At 31.6% G+C, this 16,818-nt stretch overlaps 1 protein-coding gene across 1 annotated transcript in view; it reads left to right on the top strand.

Moving 5' to 3' along the window:
* Positions 1 to 5,823: 5,823 nt before the first annotated feature.
* Positions 5,824 to 16,818, top strand: part of LOC131160422 (peroxisomal ATPase PEX1) — a 135,631-nt gene continuing 124,636 nt past the window's right edge. The window contains exon 1 of the mRNA XM_058116091.1: positions 5,824 to 6,177. Within this exon, the coding sequence (XP_057972074.1) occupies positions 5,983 to 6,177 (195 nt within the window). The 5' untranslated portion in view covers positions 5,824 to 5,982. The remainder of the gene's footprint in view (positions 6,178 to 16,818) is intronic.

Here is a 16,818-nt window from a genome sequence, read left to right as displayed (position 1 = left end):
TTCCAGCACAAAATCTATTCCATTTCCCTATAACATTCAACAGAATTCCAACATAATTTCCATAAAACATTTCCTAGGCTTTCAATAACTTAAATAAATTGTTAAACTCCAAAATAATCAAATTACTTTGGTTTTCCTGAACTATGCCCACAGGGTCCCGAAATTACACCTATGACGCTTACCCGAGCCCTGAATTCAATGACCCTAATTCAATCTCAGAATGCCCAATATTTAACATTTCTAAATCTATAATAATTAAATAATAATTAGCTCCTTAATAACCAGTTTAGCCTAATTTTGAGGTTATGCCTACGACAACCCCACAAGAAATTCGTTCTGATAGACTTGTAGAGAATCATCTCTAGATTCTCGTGGTGGTGTCCGATCATCAATTGAACTTAAGATTTATGAGAACTTGAGGTAAAAGTGAGAATTGAGCTTACCCCATAAAATATGCTTATACCGCTCCTATGACAAATCCGCTCTAGTAGAAATGTCGGTGGTGGAAAATGGAGTCCAACGGTATTTTTTGACTTTCAATCGAGTGAAAATCAGTTGAGAAATTGAAGGAAGTGGGAGAAAGACAGAGATGAGCGATATATATAATAATAATAATAATAATAATAATAATATTATTATTATTATTATTATTATTATTAATATGAATATCATTATTATTATTATAATATTTAATTAATAATAATTTATTTATTTATTTATTTTAATTAATATAATTAATATAATTAATTATTTAATTTAATTTAATTTTTTTTAGGATCCACTACATCCTCTTGTAATAACTATTTTTGGGGCATTACAAGGGTATTATTAGTACTTATGCTAGTAGAACATGTTATGTTAGGGCGGGGCAAACTCTTTGCCTGATGGCTTGCTGAGAAAGGTAAGTGCGCTAGTAGTATCAGATGTAGTAGTAGGCTGCATAACGCACTAGGGCAGAGGGAAACTATTTGTATAAGCGGGTAGATTTCCCTATTCTTGAGGGCCTTTGCTGGTAAACTTTTGTATGAACTGTGAGTACGAGATTAATCTATCACTTGAGGGCTTACTGAGTAAGGTGAGTGTCCTGGTATGTTTCAGTTGTAACATTTGGGTTGCCTAATGTATCAAAACAGAGGGATGCTACTTGTATGGGAGAGTAATCACCTCTATCCTTGGGTAGCCTCGTGGGTAAATTTTTTGCATGTGTATGATCAGGTTCAAAAAATGATTTCAAGATTTATGTTAATGGTTTGCAAATTATATTAATATGTTAATTACAGATCTCTTGTTAGCCACTCACTGTTTTAATATATATTGTTTCTTCCCTTATTGAGATATGTCTCACCCGAATACGAATTTATCTTTTTTTGGATTTCTGCGTGGTCGAGCTTAGAGAGCTCAAGGTTGATAGCATTTTTGGTTTATAGAAAGAGAAAAGGGTATAAACATTTTGATGATATTTTGTGATGTATATAAGTTATGTTTTATGTTTTAAATCTTCTAGGAAATGAATAGTTGTGGAACATACTGGTGTAATGAATACTGGAAGAGTTGGTTATGTTTTGGAGATATGTGTATATATGAGAATACATGTGATGAATGGTTACTATGGATTATGAACAGAAATGGTAAGCTTTGATATTTTTATGATTGAGGATCATAGTTATGTTTTCCGCTGCGTACATAATATTTATTTATGGAATATCAGGATTTAATTCGGTATAACGCACAGGACCGGGCGTTAGGGTTCGGAGCGTTACAATGAGTGTCCAGTTTTTTAAATGATAAATGAATAAACTAAAATATTAAAGTTTTGATTAATTGAATTTGAAGGTAATATTGGGTTAATTATGAGGCTTTAATGGAATTAGTATATTGGGGATGCTAAAACCTTCTCATTTTATAACCTTACTCTTGAACTTAACAACAATGGTGTAAATTGTGATTATTGGTCCATTGGCCTTAGGTTTTAGCTTAAAGACCAATTAATCGACAATAATTAGGTAATCTGACCACTCCAAGGCAAACTGAGAGGTTAATGGCAACTCAATGGATTTCATTAACCTATTTCTCGCATCCTTTACTTTTTATTGAGATAATAGTGTTTTGAGTCGAGGTGGTTGACCCGCAAATAGACTTTATGAAATGTTTGTCTGCCCATGCAAAGCCAAAAAAAAAAAAAGTTGACATATGAGAGAGAGAGAGAGAGAGAGAGAGAGAGAGAGAGAGAGAGAGAGAGTACAATCCCTATTTAGTAATGACTTGCTTAAATTTCTCACTTCAAGTTTGTTACTCGAAATCCTAGCTCTTTCATTGATTGACAACAATGTCATACTTGAATAACAACACATGAGGAATAACTACACGTGGAGAGATCCCAATCCCTAGTTAATATTGACTCACTTAAACTTTTTCCTTCAAATTTACAACAATGTCATGCTTTATTTTCTCACTCCAAATTTGTTATTCATTACTCACTTAAATTTTTTTTTTCAAATTTGCATCAATGTCATACTCCAACTTCTCATTTTAAATTTGTTATTCATTGAGAAAAATGGGCTGGTTGTATATTTATCTTGGAAACTTGAAACAAATAACACAACTTGATATAGACTATTCAAATCAATGATGCATGTTTAGATGAGCTCAAGACATTAAACTTTACAATTTAGAGGGTTGTTTGGTATCATTGTCAAAAATTAGAGAAACGAAAACCAAAAACAAAAAATAGATACTAAAAACTATAAACTAACAACTTGTTTGGTTAACATTTAAAAAACTAAAATACTAATTTTCAACTTTAAATAAAATAATATAATAAAAATATGATTAAAATGATAAAAATTACAAATAATATACATTGAAAAAAATACTATAATAAAAATAAAGTTATTATAATTATTTTACTTAATTATTCTATTTTTAAAATTTACTTTACAATAAAATTTTTATTGAACATGACAATTGAAAATAATAAAAACATATTGTAATTGGCTTTATTATTAATTTTTTTTGAATTTTATATATTTTTATTTTTGAATTATATTTAAATTCATATGATCATTTAATTTTGATTTAAATTTAAAGTGGTAAAATGAATAATTTAATAAAAAAAAATACTTAGGGATATTAAAATTTTGGGCGATAGGTTACCCTAACAATTGAAAATCATAAAATATGGTTTTCAATTTTTTGGCAAATAGCTAAAAACCGATAACAAAAATGGAAAATTGATAACATAAGAGTTTGTTTGGCATCGTTGCCGTTTTATGCTTTATGTTTTTGTTTCTCCATGCTGAAGAAACATATTATAAAAATGAGTTTGTTTACGTTGTTAGTTTTATATTTTTTTTGCTAGTTTTTTACTATTTGTCAAAAAACTGAATACCATATTTTATGGTTTTAAGTTATTTTGACAACCTATTGCCAAAAATATTGATATCGAGAAATAATTTTTTTGAATTAAATTATTCATTTTATACACTTTTAAGTTAAAATCAAAATTAAATGATCATATGAATTTCAATATAATTAAAATAAAAATATACATAAATTTAAGAAAATATTAATAATGCCAATTATAAAATACTGGCACTATTTTTCATCTGTAATGTCCAATAAAATTTTTATTATAAAGTAAAATTTGAAAGTAGAACAATTAAGTAAAATAATTATAATAAATTTTATTTTTATTATAGAAATTTTTTAATGTGTATTATTTGTAATTTTATTACTTTAATCAAATTTTTATAATATTATTTCATTTAGAGATGAAAATGAGAATTTTTTAATCAAGTTTTTAATTTATATTAGTTTTATAAATGTTAACCAAATAAATTGCTGGTTTATAATTTTTAATTTCTATTTTTGGTTATAGATTTTTACTTCTGATTTTTTTTTTTTTTGACAGTGATACCAAACGATTCTCAAATAAACATATTTTAATGGTCTATTTTTTTATTGTAAAAAATATAGAAATAAAAGAGAAAATAATAATGTGCCAAACAGGTACTAAAATTTGGGAGAGTGGTATAATGTTCGAGTTTTTTTTCCTTTTATCCTTTCTTTTTAAATATATTAAATAATACCTTTTCGGGGAAAATATTTCCCGGAATAACCCTGATGTAATCTCGCTACTTGGAGTAGCGAGATTTGCCACGTGTCATTTCTATAAAAAAAAATATTTAATATATTTTTTTAAAATATGATAAATTGGGAAATAAATTATTCTGCGTAATAAATTATTTCCCGATTTATTATGCAGAATAATTTTTTAAAAATATATATTTATATTAAATATAAAGATAAATAATTATATTTTTGAACAAATCTCAAAATTTTAAAATATATTTTTTTATATTTTTCACTAAATCTCAAAAATACTATCTTCTGTTTAAAATTTTAAATTAAATAGAAGATCCTAATTTTTAAAAGTTGCTAACAAATAATCCTAGTTTGAATGTCTTGTTGATAATTAGGTGGAATTATATTTAATAAATAATAAATTAACAAAATATAAAAAGAATTATTTAGAGTTTAAAATGGTTTTTATTTACTGTCCCGTGACAAATCCCAAAAACCGTCACCGGTTTTCTCTCCTCTCCAGAAAATTGTCACCGATTTTTCTGCTTTCTCAGCCGAAAATCTATTTTTTTCAATTTCATTTATTTATTATATTTTCTGGGTATTTACACCCAATTTTATACCTTTTTTATATGCATATTCAAAATATTTTATAAAAAAAGGTTAATTTTTAAAATTTTTTAAAATTTTAAATATTAGAAAATAAAAAATATCTTCCACAACTAAGCGAGTCTTTAACATTTTTTTTTCTCATCTCTTATAATAAAGATAATCCATCTTTACTTTGAATAATAAATGTACACATAATTCTCATATCTTAATCTTCTCTCATTATTTATTTATTTATTAATTGAACAAAACAATAAGTAGAAACACATAAGTAGTCTTAGAAAAAATATTCCACATAATTAAAATCCACAAATAAATATATTAATTACACAAATCTTTGACTTAAGAATATTTAACCTCAAAAAAGTCAACACATTTTTTTTTTTCTTTTTTTTGTGTCTCTTAAAAAGTATCAACTTTTTACTTTGATTTTTTCTATTCATCGATCATAAAAAATGAGTTAATAGTTAAAATAAAAAATTATATTTGGGAATTTGAATTCGAGAGTCAAATTTAAATTTGGGTAAAATTATAAAAAAATATTTATTTTTTGTACAAATACATAATAATCATATTCATAATTTAAATTTCAAACTCTAAATGTATATTATTATTTTTAAACATTTTTTAAAAATGAATAATATTTTTAAACATTATATTTTCTGTCCCTTTAACAAACTATCAGTGCATACATATATTAATTTTAGGTACAATTAAAATTGATAATTTAAAATAAAGTTCAAATTTTCAATTTATTATACAATAAATTCTTTTAATATATATTTTAAAAAAAATAATAAATTGGGAAATAAATTATTCTGCGTAATAAATTATTTTCCACTTTATCACACAGAATAATTTATTTCCCGATTTATTATTATTTTTTAAAATATATTAAATAATTTTTTTTTATGGAAATGACACGTGGCAAATCTCGTTATTTCAAATAACGAGATTTGCTTAAATTTCACTACTTGAAGTAGCGAGATTAGGTCAGGATTATTTCGAGAAATATATTTTTCCAGAAAAGGTATTATTTAATATATTTTTTACAAAAAAGGATAAAAGGGGAAAAAACACTATAATGTTCACCAATATCTATCTCAAGTATACCTAAGTTTCAATATTAATATATATTGTCTCAAGTATGTCCAATTCAGTCGATGCCAGTAGTCCTACGCAAGGCGGTTTGTTCAGTCGAGTCGTATTCAGTTAATTCAGGGTACCGTTGACAGGGGTCTCATCATATTCGTCTATTGACAGGGTTCTCATCATTTTTGCGAAGTTGCAATGGAGTTCGAGGTGAGAGTGGTGGGAGGTTTAGAGAGCTGCTTCGTCTCTCTCCCGCTGCAGCTTGTCCAGACCCTTCAATCTACTCGCTCAGGCTTCCTCCCTCACCTTCTCGCTCTCGAGCTTCGCTCTCGCGACAATCGTCTCTGGCACGTTGCTTGGTCTGGCTCTGCTTCCGCCACTTCCGCAATTGAGGTCCTTCGCTTCTCCTTTAATCCTTTATATTTCTCAGTTTACAGCTTACTTTACTTAGTTCCAAGACATTTTGCATAAATTGATTCTATCTTGCGGACTTCAGCAGAAATTCTGTATTTTTGTAATTTATTTATTTATTTATTGCAAAATTTGTGCATATCGCTTCAATTTTATGTTTATTGATGCTTTTCTGTTTAAGGCATACAATTCAATCAGCTTCATGCTTATTCAAAACATAGAATTTGTTATATTGTTGTTTGGAGAATATATGAATACGCGAGGGACAGAGGAGCTATTTTAGAATCTTCTTGTTTTTTTTTTAGATAACAAAAACTTCATTAGAGCAAGAAGGAAGAAATAATTACGGGAAAGGAAGAAAAGACATCCTCTGAAGCAAAAAAACAAGAGAACAAAAGAACAAAAGAAAGCAAAAGGTTTACATCAATGCTGCCTTCCCTCTGGATATTGGACAGTTAAATACCCCTTAGAAGCCTCAAAAGAGTGAGCCCAGAAGGAAGCTGAAACGTAGCTTTCTTCCAAATCAATCTCGAGGAAGTCTTCTGTTCTGGTCTCTAAAAATTCTGGCATTCCTTTCAAGGCAAGGTGTCCACAATATAGCAAAAACTGCACAATTCCAAAGCCTTTTCTCGTTTCTCTTCCTTCCAAAATTCCAAAAAAGTACCGCTATGAGTTCATAAATATTCTTCGGAGCCACTGAAGCCTCACCAATGCGTGAAAACAAATTATTCCACAACATTCTCGCCAACTCACATGCGAAAAAATAAAATGACAATTAGTTTCACTCTACTTGCAACACATCATGCAAACACCAAGACTGAGAGCCTTATAATGCCTCCTCCTGATATGATGCAAGCTGTTCGTATTAACCCTATTGAGAACTAAAGTGCAGATGAAAGCTCGAATCTTAAAAGGGACAATATCCTTCCACACAACTTTTTCCAAATAGAAAGGGGATTAATAGATTAAGTAAGATGGACAAAAAGACTTTAACGAGAAAGATGCCGAAGAGTCACTAATCCAGAGCCTAGCATCCCCTTTATAATTGGGAATGAAAGAATTTAGTACACTGAACAGGCAAGTCAACTCATCATCTCTCTCTCATTAAGAATCCTGAAAAATGGAAGTCCCAAGACACAATACCCCCTCAAAAGAATAAAATTCTAAAATTGATGCATCATGCATAGAGTTATCTATACAACCAAGGCACAAGATATTCCAATGAAGTCTCACCCAACCAAATATCTTCCCAAAAACGAATCTTATCCCCGACTCCAATAGAAAAATGAATGAGAGGAAAGAAATAGCCAGAAGCTTGTGACATAAATTTCCAAGGGCATGCATGAGAGACAATATTACTCCCCTTAGTATCCCACCCATTTTTATGAATACCATACTTACTCTTAATTACTTTGTGACTATAATGAATTTGATTCTAAGGGGAATATCTATAGCCCTTTTCCTATTAAGGAAATGTTTTTAGAAACCAAACTATCGATGCCTAGGCCTCCCTCAGATTTTGGTCTCCTAACCGCCTCCCAACTATCAAGATGATCCCTCTTATCCTCCCTAATACTTGACCATAGAATCTCTCTCATATGCTTCTCCGAACTCCCAGCTACTTTCATAGGAATTTTAAAAACTTCTTAATTTAACTGGCATAGTTACTTTGAGTCATTAGTATTTTTGTGGGTTTATGCTAAATTCATAATTTTTATAAGAAATTTCTCCTTGACTAGCTGCATGAATTGGCTCCAGCATGCTTTTCTTTTATATTTTAAATGAAATGACAAATTCATTCTATGTCAAGATGATCCCTCTTATCCTCCCCAATACTCGACCATGGAAACTCTTTCATGTACTTCTCTGAACTCCCAGCTACTTTCATAGGAATTTTAAAAACTTCTTAATTTAACTAGCATAGTTACTTTGAGTCGTTGGTATTTTATGGGTGTATGCTAAATTCATAATTCTTATAAGAAATTTCTCCTTGACTAGCTGCATGAATTGGCTCCAGCATGTTCTTTTTTATTTGTTAAGTGAAATGAAAAATTAATTCTATGGCGTAATGGCCCAAAAGAGCCGTTAGGCCATGAATGTCATTGTAAAAACCCTTATTCACATGGGCCTATATGGCATATAATGACTTATAATGTGTTTTGGAACTCCAATTGTTCTGCCTTGGTCAAGGATCTTCTAAAAATTTTTTTGAACGCATGGTTTTAAATTTTGATATGATTAAAATTTCAAGAATTCAAAGGCACACAAAATTTGATGGAAATTTTGGTGTTGATATGAGTTTAGATCTCAGTTTTAAAAAATGATGAAAATTAGTAGTAAAGCATGGAATTTTTTACTGCAACTTCAGAAAGTGTTAATAATATAATAATGCAAGATTTGGAGCTGAAATTTTGTGAAGAAAAATGACAAGCATGTGATGTATAAGGTGCAATACCTGTAATACAATAATTAGATTAACCATATTCAATCAATATAAATGAAATTCATAAATCGATCCATATTCAATGAATATAAATGAAATTTATAAATCAATTAAGTATTAGTTATTATGTAAATACAGATAAGGTTGAAGAAAATGTTGTAGCTAATATCTAAGTTTAATTTTGCATAAAATTTCAAAACTATGAAAGTTATTATTTGTATCCTTCTTGCAATAGTCTTTATTTTCAATAAATAGAAGATTTATTAAGATAACAATTTTAATTTTGGCTTTTGAATCTCAAATTTGAGTTTCAAGGAAAATTTGTTCCATAGTTACATTTTCGAAATTTTTTGTTGAAATTTCAATGTTTTGCCAGATTTTGGACATATTGTGGAAATTTCAAAGAAAACTTTTCAGGAGAGATTTTGAATACCATTTCGATTGCTAGGGTGGTGGAAAGTTGAAATTTTGACAATTTTATGGGCATTTAAGACCATGCTTGAATCATATCTTAAGTGTTTGTATATGATGTTCTCTTTCTTACATCCATAAGCCTATATTTTTAGGCAACTAGAAAGGTTGAAGACAAAACAATCAAACATTACACAATATTACCAATGTAATAAAAAATTGTAAAATAAGCCCAATGAAATTAAATATCAAAAGAAAACCTGCGTAAATAGATATCCAAAACAGCCGTAAATTAACTAAAAAAAAATTGATAATTCATGTAGAATAGGACAGATAGTTGAGAAAGTAGAGAAAGAAGAGAAAGAGGAAGAAAGGTAGGGAGGAGAGAAAAGAGAAGGGAGAGAAACTGTAAAGAAAGAGAGACATAGAGAAAGAGCAACAACCATGGACGTGAGAAAGAATAATGTAGATTCAATTAATCATCCAAAAAAATTAAATTACCCTAACATCATAAGCCTATATTTATAGGCAGTCCAAAAACTCTGAAGATAAAACTATCAAAAATTACAAAATAACCCCAAAACAATAACAAAAATTATAAAATAACTCCAAAGTAATTAAAAATCCTTGAAACTATCTAATATTCCAAAACTAATTTAAAATTCTTAATTTCTTAAACCTACACCTTTTATAAAATTGTTTAAAGGCGACAAAAGTAGTCCTCTATCACAGTCCGTCAGCTGAAGAACTCGACTCCTGAGAGTTAGACAGCAAGTACCAGCCTAAGATATTATGATCAAGTGCATGGAGATCATCCTATAGAAGCTTTGCTGAAATAAGTATCAACGAAATCCTTGAATAGGTCACAAATTTGTCATCCAATATAGCCTTGATCTATACTCCTATTGTGGAACGGAGGGTACCAATGGAACTGCAAACTTGTATGAGCACTAGTTCAAAGGTACCTCAATAAGGTGTCAAATCCTTCACATTGAAAATGAGACTAATGTTCTAAGCACTAGATCCAAGTTTTCTATAATGGGTAGTTGGCAAATGGCACAAGCATGCAATTTCTTAAATGAGTTCGGAGAAGGAAGAACTTCATTAAGGAGTTGGAGGTTGATTCAGGGTAGGTGATGAGAGATCATAATCATACGGGGAGGAGGTTACAAATTTCTATGAAGGGTTGTTCGAGATGAGGGCAAGAATAGATTGATGGTGGAGGGGTTGGATTGGAAACCTTTTGGGCTTCGGTGGCTAAGTGGTTGGAGAGACCATTTGATTTGGGGGAAACAAAGAGAGCTGTGTTCAATATGGAAAGGGAGAAAGCACCAGGCCCAGACGATGAATTATGGCTTTTTTTTCAGGATACCTGGGGGAAGTCGTAAAAGAGGATGTCTTGAATTTTTTTTTGAGAAATTTCATAGGAATGCAGAAGTGAGCAAGAGTGTGAGTTCTACTTTCATTGTTCTGATTCCTAAAAAGGATATGTCTAGAAGAGTAAAGGACTTTAGGCCTATCAGCTTGGTGACCTAGCTAGTATCATTCTGTGCAGTAGACCTATCAGCTTCAGGCTTAAAAATTAATTTTTCTAAGACTGCCCTAGCAGGTATCAATCTGTGTAGTAGAGATTTTGAGAATTTTAGATCTTTAGCAGATTGTAAATTTGTAATCCCTTTCTTGGCCGCTTTTATATCTTGGTCTTCCTCTTGGGGGAAATCCTCTGTCTGATGCTTTATGGGATCCTGTGATTGAGAGAGTGGGCAATAGATTGGAGGGTTTGAAGAAGGCTTGTCTCTTGTTAGGAGGTAGAATTACACTTATTAGTGCTTCCCTAGTAACATTCCCATTTATTACCTTACCCTTTTTAAACTACCTCCCAAGGTGGCTAGTAAGTTGGAAAAGATCATGAGGGATTTTTTATGGTTTGGTAGTGGGGAAAATAAATGGATCACTGGGTTAGTTGGGATGCTGTTAGGAAGCCTAAGTCTGAAAAGGGCATGGGTCTAGGTAATGTGGTTTGGACTCTCATACACAATAAGATTAAGATGAATAAGGTGTTACAGATCGGGAGACCCACAAAGCTCTTAGTCCGGATATTTGTATGCTGTGCAGTGGTTCAATTGAGAGTTCTAGCCACTTCTTCATTTTAAGGTGGCGAGGCACATGTGGAACAACCTGTTTTGTTTTTTGGAGAAGAGTATGTGGCTCCAGAATCTATCTTTGACTTTTTATAGGTAAAGTTTTGAGGCTTTGGGAAGAATAAAACAGGGAAGAATTTTTGGGTCTATGCAGTTTTTTTAGTGCTGTGGGTGATGTGGATTGAAAGGAATGCCAGAATTTACAGAGCTAAGAAGATCCCTTCTTTACTTTGAGAGAAAGTCATCTTTTACGCTTCTTTTTGGACACATTCTTTTGGGATTTTTGAGGGTTTGTTGCTGTTTGATGTCCAAGGAGATAGGACGGCAGCTTTGATGTAATTGCGTTTCTTTGATGTCCAAGGAGATAGGAAGGCAGCTTTGATGTAATTGCGTTTCTTTGTTATCTCTCTGCTTTACTGAGAGGATTTCTTATCCTCTATTCTTTGTAATTATTCTTTTCATTAAAAAAATTTCTTAGGGATGGTGTCAAATATGCGAGGGTTCCCGCATCATTCTGAATTTGGGCGGGTAAAGAAGTTAGTTCAAGAGACTAGGTTACATTAGCAACTTGGAATATAGGGACATATACGAGTAAAAGTATGGAAATTGTGGACACAATGATTAGAAGAAAAATTAATCTAATTTGCCTTAAAGAAACTAAGTGGGTGGGGGAGAAAGCTAGAAAAATTGAAATATTAGGATTTAAACTTTGGTATACTGGAAAAGAAAAACATAAGAATGGGGTAGGAGTTATGATAGATAAAAACTTAAAAGATAGCATGGGAGATGTCGAAAGTGTAGGGGATAGAATTATGAAAATCAAGATTGTCTTAGGCTAAGAGATAATAAATGTCATTAGTGCTTATGCTCCTTAAGTAGGCTTAACCTGAAAACCTTAAGAGACAATTTTGGGAAGATATGGATAATATTATACAAGGCATATCAAGGACTGAGAAAATATTCATAGTAGCAGATCTGAGTGGACATGTTGGAAGGGATAATGAATGTTATGAGAGGATCCATGGAGGATATGGATATGGAGACAAAAATGAGCTTGGGGAGATGATCTTAGACTTCTCCATTTCATATGATTTTATTACAATATATACTTGCTTTAAGAACAGAGAAGAATACTTAATAACCTTCTAATGCGGACAAAATAAAAGTCAAAAAGATTTTTTCTTAACTAAGAGGGTAGATCGTTTATTGTGTACTGATTGTAAAGTTATCTCAGGTGAAAACTTAACCATACAACTTAGAGTTTTAGTATTAGATATATGTATTAAAAAATGGAAGGGAAAGGATAAAATGAACTGGTCTAAAAGAACTAGGTGGTGGAACCTAAAGGATGAAAATATAATAAAATTTAAAGATAAAATGATCAAAGATGGTGATTCGACTATAGAAAATGGTGTAGACACAAACACTCTTTGGAGTAGGATAGCTAGTTCTATTAAAAAGATAGAAAGAGATTTTAGATGAATCAAGAGGAGGATTCTCGAATAGCAAAGAAAGTTGGTAGTGGGATCAAGATGTTCAAAAAGCTGTAAAAACAATGGCAAAAATGTGGAAACATGGAAAACTTTGAAAAGTATAAAGAGGCGAGAAAAGATGCAAAAAAGGTTGCTAGTGAAGCTAAACATAGATTATTTAATAATTTGTGTGATAGATTAGATACAAATAAGGGGAAAGAGACATATTTAAACTTGCTAGAGCTAGAGAAAGATAGAGTAAGAACTTAGGTAATGTAAAATGTATTAAAAAGTGAGGATGATATTGTCTTGGTTAAGGAAGAAAACATAAAAGAAAGATGGCGAAGTTACTTTAGCAAGCCATTTGATGAAAACCAAGTAAAAGGCTTAAACTTAGAATTGAAAAATGAGCAAAAGACGAAAAATATGAGATTTTTTCACAAGATTAGAGTTAACAAAGTTAAGTTTGCACGAAAAAAGATGAAAAATGGAAAAGCTATAAGATCGGATAACATCCCTATTGAAGTTTGGAAATGCTTAGGTGATAACAAAATTATATGGTTAACTAATTTATTTAACACAATTATAAAAACTAAGAATAGGCCAAATGAATGGAGGAAAAACACTTCAATACCTATGTACAAAAATAAAGGAGATATTCAAAATTGTAATAACTATTGTGGAATTAAACTTATGAGTCATACAATGAAACTGTGGGAAAGGATAGTTGAACAAAGATTAAGGCTAGAAATGAAGGTCTCAAAAAATCAATTTGGTTTTATGCGTGGGAGATCTACTACAACAGCTATATATCTTTTAAGAAGATTAATGGAAAAGTTTAGGGAAAAGAAAAGAGACTTGCATATCGTATTTATTGACTTAGATAAAGTGTGTGATAGGGTAGGTTTTAGAAAAAAAGGGTGTGTGTTGTAGGTATATTGATGTCATTAAAGATATGTATGATGGAGTAATGACTAGTGTTAGGGCTATAAGTGGAGAGACTAGAGAATTTCCAATCACAATAGGTGTACATCAAGGATTTACTTTGAGCCTTTATCTTTTTGCTTTAGTGATGGATGAATTGACTAGGAGTATTCAAAATGAGGTTTCATGGTGTATGTTGTTTGTAGATGATATTGTTTTGATTGATGAAACTAAGGGTGGAGTAGAATCTAAGCTAGCATTATGGAGAGAAACTTTAGAATCTAGAGGCTTTAGGATAAATTAGAAATAAGACAGAAATATGAAGTGTAATTTCAATAATAGGAGTACTGGAGACAAAGTTAAAACTTGATGATTAAGGAATCAATAGATCAAGTAGATTTCGATACCTTGGATCTATTATGCAAGCTGAAGGAGAAATCAAAGAAGATATAATACATAAAGTTAAAGTACATTGGGTAAAATGGCTCTGTGATCATAGAATATCATTAAAATTAAAAGGGTAATTTTATAGAACTACTGTAGGACCAACTATGCTATATGATTAGTATGTTGGGCGACTAAGAAACAACATATTCAAAAAGTAAAAATTGTCGAGATGAGAATGCTTATATGGATAAGTGGTATATTGCTAAAAGATAAATTAAGAAATGAACATATTTGCGGTAAGTTAGACATAGCTCCCGTAGAAGATAAGATAAGGGAGGGACGACTCAGATGGTTTGGGCACTTGCAATGTAGGCCACATAGTGCGCTAGTGAGGAAGAGTTATTTAGTTAATGTGAAGGGTAGTAGAAGGGGTAGGAGTAGACCTCAAATAACTTGGAATGAGATAGTGAGTAAGGATTTAATAGCCCTGAATTTGTTGAAGGAAATTGTCCATGATTGCATAAATTGACGGAAAAGGATTCATGTAGCCGACCGCACCTAGTGGGGCTTAAGGCTTTGGTTGTTGTCGTATTAAAAAAATTTCTTAAATGAGTTTGGGATAGTGTTGAGCACAAATGTGAACCATGACACTGTCACCTACATTAAAATATCTAGGTCTACGGTGCACATGAATAGCAAATTCATATTCTATATTAATTACGGCAAATCTGCTCATAATCTGAGGATGCAAATCATGAATATGTTGTGCAATGGACTTGAAACATTTTCAAATGTTGGCATCAAGTGGTAAAGGAACAGATTCAATGGGAACATGAGATTTGTATCCAAAGACACGCAAATGGACCCTTGCCTATGGACCTATTTATTGAATTGTTACACAGCAATCTCAATAATAGGCAATACCAAGTACCATGCACCCTTTTTTTTTTTTTAAATTTTTATCCTAGGATCAAACCTAAGAAAATCACCCAATCTATTATCAACAATCTCTTTTTGACCATTAGTCTAGGGGTGAAAGCGGAAGAAAACATCAAATTTGTGCCACACAACTTCCAAAAGTAAGTAATAAACTTGACGTCTCTACCATACACTATGGAGCTTGGCAAGCATGTAGTTTGACCACTTCCATGAAAAATAGCTTGCCAATACGAGAAGCATTAGAAGTCTTTCCATGGCATGTGTGGCTAAGGGAGAGATATGTAAAGTCCAATATTTCATTTCCTAGTTTTTTCTAGATGACAAGTGCAACATTGAGACACTATCTTTGTGATTTCTTTCTTTAATGAAGGCCAATAAAACCTATCCTTAACTATGGCAATGATCTTGCTTTGACCTAAATGTTTGGCTAAATCACCTCCATGCAACTTTCAAATGAAGAAATCTTGAAATCAAGTGCAGGGAATGCATGGTCTGGTGCCCTTAAATAAATTACCATCATGGATAACATAATCAACATTGTTCATGTGCATTCCATTACTGACTTCTCTAAAAAAATTGATTGCAGAATTAGAAGCAGTCTTCAATTTTTTAAATTCTATAACCTCAGTACTCATCACTTGGAGAATAGTTACATCAGTTGAGGCCATCAAAACGTTCAACACTTGAATGATATTTGAGAACAAAGGTGTACTCATTTAAGAATTCTACCCACCTAGCATGCGTAGAACCCAAATATCACAATGCTTCCATGCAAATTCGTGAGGCAATAAATAATATTTTGAGTGGTGGAGGGATCTAAGCACAACACAGAACTCTTTTTCATAAGTTCTATATCTTTGTTTAACCTTGGTGTGTTTTTCACCAAAGAATGCTACTGGGTGTCCCCTGGCTCAAAACACTGCCTATACCTACACCAACGGCATTGCAAGCAGCCTTAAATACTTTACTAAGTGTCAGGATGTCTACGTACGTGTGCTTCAGTCATATTTTTTTTTTTTTTCTAAAAAAAAAATTCGTGGTAGCTTTAGAGTCCAATGAAACTCTCATTTCTTGTTTGGCATTTTAAGGATATTTGGGCAATCTTGTAGTTTACTCTTTTAAGGATTTTTTCTTATTTTATGGTTGGATTTTATAAGCTAATAAACTAGTAGATTATCTAAGGTCTTTATGGTTATCTAGGGTTTTTATTATTTAAAAATATTACATTTATGTACTGCCTTAATTTTTAAGAATTTGATATTATGTTTCATTAATTAGGATTGTTTACTTATTTGATATTGGGAGAAAGCCTATATAAAGGCTTGACGTGTTACCATCGGGGACGGATTGGATGATTGAGCATTTACCCAATTGAGTTTTGTCTTCATTTTTATTTTCTCTTTTAAGATCCTGGTTATTTTCCTATCGTTTTCTCTATTTTCTTGCATCCCTCCTTTGTGTGTCCTGTATCAAATTTGATATCAGAGCCTCATTCTCGATCCTCCATCGTTACCATCATCAAACATACATCCACCACTGCCCCCCCAAACATCAAACTACCATCCCTAGCCCAACCATCAAACAACCATCAGTCAAGTCTGTCCAACCACAATTGAAATCCAAGCCATCAACTCGGAATAACAACTGCAGCCTCCAACCACGGCACCCAACCAGATCATTAACAACTCCTGAATTAGTTACTGGAATCTCCTTTCCTTTGAATTGTGGGCCACAACCACAGCACCATTATCATTGTAGCCTCACCGACAATAGTTGCAGCACCACAAGCTGCCTGCTGCCTATCTCCAACATTGCAGATTCGTGGCTCTTCCATCATCCATCCCTGCTTAATATTGAACATGGGAACTTCTCAAATCCCTATCCTACAACATCAAATTCGATCCTT

The sequence above is a fragment of the Malania oleifera genome, chromosome 7 (assembly GCF_029873635.1).
Source record: "Malania oleifera isolate guangnan ecotype guangnan chromosome 7, ASM2987363v1, whole genome shotgun sequence".
NCBI classification, from domain to species: Eukaryota; Viridiplantae; Streptophyta; class Magnoliopsida; order Santalales; family Ximeniaceae; genus Malania; species Malania oleifera.
The sequence above is the reverse complement of the archived record's forward strand: the minus strand, read 5'-3'. Positions and strand labels throughout refer to the sequence as shown.